At 34.6% G+C, this 4702-nt stretch overlaps 1 protein-coding gene across 1 annotated transcript in view; it reads left to right on the forward strand.

Annotated features, from left to right (window-relative positions):
• Window positions 1-4178, forward strand: part of LOC111692631 (max-binding protein MNT-like) — a gene marked incomplete at both ends in the record, with an annotated part of 6576 nt that extends 2398 nt beyond the window's left edge. The window contains 2 exons of the mRNA XM_023456699.1: window positions 3299-3612; window positions 3818-4178. Coding sequence (XP_023312467.1) covers window positions 3299-3612; window positions 3818-4178 — 675 coding nt within the window. The remainder of the gene's footprint in view (window positions 1-3298; window positions 3613-3817) is intronic.
• Window positions 4179-4702: the final 524 nt, after the last annotated feature.

The following is a 4702-nucleotide window of genomic DNA, read 5'->3' on the forward strand; positions in this document are numbered from 1 at the left end:
ATAGATTTTGCATAATAATTTTGCAATCCAGATTTTGAAAAAAAATTTGCAAATTTTCAAAATTTTGAACAGCAAAAACCAAGGCCCTTCTATATGTGATTAAATTTTCAAGTATCTAAGGGCCTTGGTTTTTGCTGTGCAAAATTTTGAAAATTTGCAAATTTTTTTTCAAAATCTGGATTGCAAAATTATTATGCAAAATCTATCTAACCGATTTTGATGAAATTTAGTGTAATGATTCCACATAACATGAAGTTTTCTTGAGCCAAGTATGAAAGTCCCAACCCAATTTAAAGACCTCAAAAAGATTCCCTAAAAAGTAATGTTTTTTAACCCTATTTTTAGAGATTTTTTCGATTTTGTACAATAATAATCATGATTTATTCGATTTGTAACTAGTCACATTTTGTAAAAAATTTAATTACAAAAATTTTTTTCCTCTTCCATTTTTGCCTAAAATGAACTCTTGAAAAGATACATAATTAAATAGGAAGAAAAATATGACATTTTTCAATTTTTTTTAACATATTGTGCCGTCAAAAGTTAAGCCCACGTTTTTTTTTATGCGCACAGAAAAATTTTCATTTCTAGTGATATTTGAAAGCCAAAAAGCTAAAAATCTCCGTGGATTTACCCAAATACAGACTTTTTGAAACAGATGCTGTCTGGGTTATATGGTTTAGAGGGATTTGCCATAGTTATTATAAGTTTAACTTCGCAAATTTACAGTATACATAAGGTATCGTACTGCTTATTGACACCACTCCACACATTTAATATCCACAGCAGTCAGCTGCACTGTCGAAACGCGTTATTGTATATGTCGCGCTTGCCATTTACTTACCGATGACGTCAACGTATCGACATCCCAGTCCATGGCGTTTGCGCGCAAAGCGAACCGATTAAAACTTTAATACCTAATAACTTTTTAAAAATAAATTAATATAACAAAACCTTTACACATTGTTTGTAATATTCAGTGTAGTAGATACAAAAACTATTAAAATATTTTTTCTCGCAAGAGGCCTATTGTCTACAACATAAAATAACTAACTTTCCGATAGGCCGTCCAGATTTTCGTGGGTAGTAAAAAAAATAGAAAAAACACGTAAATTTACCACTTTTATCGTCACTTCTTTCGAGTTAGATTTTTATAGACCTTTTTAGTAGTGACGTCACATACGCCATATAATAGGCAAACCCACAGTGCATATTGTCACGAAGAATTTCCCAATATTTTTACTTGATCGATTTTCGACCTTATGTATTTTAAACATAAGTGCCAAAAAAATGTCCTCTTTGTCATGACCTTGAATATCGCGATATTCTGGCAATATTAGAAATATTTAAGAAATTTCAAACCCCAAGTGACAAACTAAAAGAATTATAGAATTTATATTTTTAAATTTATAGAACAATATTGACTTTTAGTAACTAATAAATTAAAATTATATCAATGGTATTGAGCATGCGCATTAAAGATAATTTCATGTAAGCGAGATAGCCTCGCAACAGGATATCATTCTAGAAAAGTTTGGTTGTGGTTAAAAGTACATCTATAATAAACCATTTGAAGAAAGAAAACACTCGATAAACACACTGACACAGCACAACCCCAAGAAAAACATTAAAGAAGTAGAACTAGAAAATGTCAGGATTAAACAAAAGTAGAGAAAATACGCTAATGATTCTTTCCGAGCATGCGCATTAGGAATATCACGTTAATATTAAATTTTACTTTATTTAAATTTAGGAATATTCCTTTATATCGTTTTTGGTAAGTTTTAAGCACATCAGTGTATCTATTTTTCCAAACACGTGTTGGTTGTTCTTAAATACTTCCAAATCCTCGTAAAAATAAATTAATTTGTTGTTCATTTTTATAGTACGTATGTAAATAGTACACAAGGGTCAGAATCGGTCTGTACAATTTCAATAATTACAATTTATTGCAGGTTGCCTAAATATGTGACGTCACACTAAAAGAATCTATTGAACAGCATGTGAGCACCTTTCAGTTTTCCCAAAACAGCTTCTTGTTCATGCGAATCAATGTCGAATTCGGAACGCACTCCTGTTGGACGTGACATCCCGCTTATTGCGTTCTATTTTGGTATTTTGGTTCCATTATAATTTATAGCCTGCAAATATAACGTGCAAAAAAAGTAGCGGTGGAAACTGTTTAATTTTTCCTGTTATTATTATTTTCGAGATGTCCAGATTTATAAGTATACGAAGCTACTAACACAGTAAGTAAAAAAGCAAATGAATGTCTAACAATTTTTATTGAATAACCCTTCATAGCGCACGTGTTCGGAAACTACGCTACGATTTTTTCGTATTTCTTTAATAATAAACACAAAAAAATTGCAGTAGTACGGACTAAGGACTAAGGGGTATAGAATAACGTGGCGTTATTGTATTTTCGAATGAAAACAATGCTAACGCGATTTTCCAAAAATCGAACCTAAAAAAAATCGTAGCAGGGTTAGGATTTGTAACTATGAGATAGTTACTAGCCTTGACAACACCAATAATGGAAAATTGTTTCAAATAATCAACTATTCGACATTTTAAAATTATTTGTCGTGATATAGCGTGTCCCGTTTCTTTCGGGCTTTGCCTAACTTTATTTTTTGAATTGAACACCTTGATAATATAGCGTTTGTAAATTGAATTTAAAGCCTACTTTGAAAAACACCATATTGCGTCTAAAACGTACTGTTTCGGTGTTATTTCACGTTTTATTTTAAATTGCAGCTTTTTCGAAAATATAAAAATTCTCCAAAACTAACCAAAATAGAAAAATGCAGTTTCCACCAAACTTTTAAACGTGAAAAGACCTTTTTTGCATTACTTAGTTAACATTTGAAATAGAAAAATAGCTATTATGGGCATTAGAAGTTCTAAGTTTTGGATCATGGATAACTTGTTTTTTTTACCGTATTTTCAAAACTTTTTTAAATTAATATAATTTGTTCTGCCGAATAGTTGGTGAGATTTTTGATGTTTTTAGTGTTTATTCCAAATAATTTGCTACGTTTTTTTTCCTTAACTTTTACGCAAATGATTTAATATAATCATTTTACATAAAAACGATGGCGAACTATTTTTCTAATATTGAATCATAAAAAATGCTAACTTCATTTGTTTTTTACGTTGCTCATAAGCGAGAACATCCTGTACGCAATAGATATTTGAAGATTATGTCAACACATTCCGTTAAACCATAAAAAAAAATAAGTACCCAACCTGGTACCGTCCCACAGATTCGTAAACTTCCATCGTGTGCTCGCAGGTTGTGAAAAAGATCGACCAGGATGGCCAGGTAACCAGCACGACAGTGGCCCAGCAGGTGCCTCGCCACCGCATCCTGCACAACAGTTTTGACATCATGAACCCGCTAATCATAGACGAGACGAACGGCACGGAAACGAAACGGAAGCAGCCCCCGTTGGTGTTTAGGGCCGGCACAAGGGAAGTACACAACAAGCTGGAGAAGCACCGGAGGGCCCACCTGAAGGAGTGCTTCGACATACTGAAGAAGCAGCTGCCCTCCACCCAGGACGAGAAGAAGACGTCCAACCTGAGCATCCTCCATTCCGCCTTGCGGTAATCTTTTATTATTTATTTAAGATTGGAACAATTTGTTTCCGCGCGTTAAATACCATCATGAAGTTTAAAATTGCACTGTACAGGGTGTTTCATAACTCTGTAAGTCATGAAAATTTCATTTGTTGTAAAAAAAAATTGTTAAAAATGAAAATTTGCCTATTCCTATTAATTAAAGTTTATCCGAATCCCTCTCGGCTTACAGCTACATCCAGACGCTCAAGAGGAAAGAACGAGAACTGGAACACGAGATGGAGAGGTTGGCCCGCGAAAAGATCAGCGCCCAGCAGCGCTTGGCCGTGCTGAAGAAGGAGATCTCGTCCCATTACGACAACGTCGACTTCTCGAAACTCCTGCCGGACGTCGTACCGTCCATGCAGAACGGAGGCGGTACCAGCAACTCCTTTTCGGAAGCAGTGACCACGGTCATCGACTCGAGGTGCGAACCGGTAACCACCAGCAGCTGTTCGGGTCAGCAGAACGGAGGCGGGGAAAAAGTGGCCATCCCCATCCTGGCTAAGGCGGCCATTCCCGTCGTCACGCAGACGATGGCCCCCATGAAAGAGGTAAGCGACTTTTGCTCTTCATTTTTTGATAGAAAAACAAGAAAGATAGTCAAAAACCAACAAGAGAAATGACTTGGACAAACTGGCAAATAATAATTATTAAAAAATCTATTCAATTTGGAAAATTACAAAACGTAATTATTAAATATCCCGAAAGTTCAAAAAATAAATAACAGAGGTTAACATGAAGTTCAAGCCACGATACTTTAATTAAGATGTTTCTGCGTTTTGAGGACTGCTTTTTTAAAAGGTCTCCTTTAAAAATGGAACTATCGTTTGCAATGTTTGCATTTTAATAGATTCTATTAGTCCAGTCACGAAAGCGTAAATAACGTAAACGCTCCCAATTTTTTCGGATAGCATCGATTTTCCTGAAAATTTGCATACAAGCTCATCTGTCCCCCCACTTCAAAAGATATATTGTCTAGATGTATGCTTTTTTCTATTTGGGGGTGAAAACTACCCTTGTACGAAAAAAATGCGAAAATCGCAGATTTACGTATTTTAAAGATTCAGTTCATGTT

The sequence above is a fragment of the Anoplophora glabripennis genome, unplaced genomic scaffold, assembly GCF_000390285.2.
Source record: "Anoplophora glabripennis isolate ALB-LARVAE unplaced genomic scaffold, Agla_2.0 scaffold2321, whole genome shotgun sequence".
NCBI lineage: Eukaryota > Metazoa > Arthropoda > Insecta > Coleoptera > Cerambycidae > Anoplophora > Anoplophora glabripennis.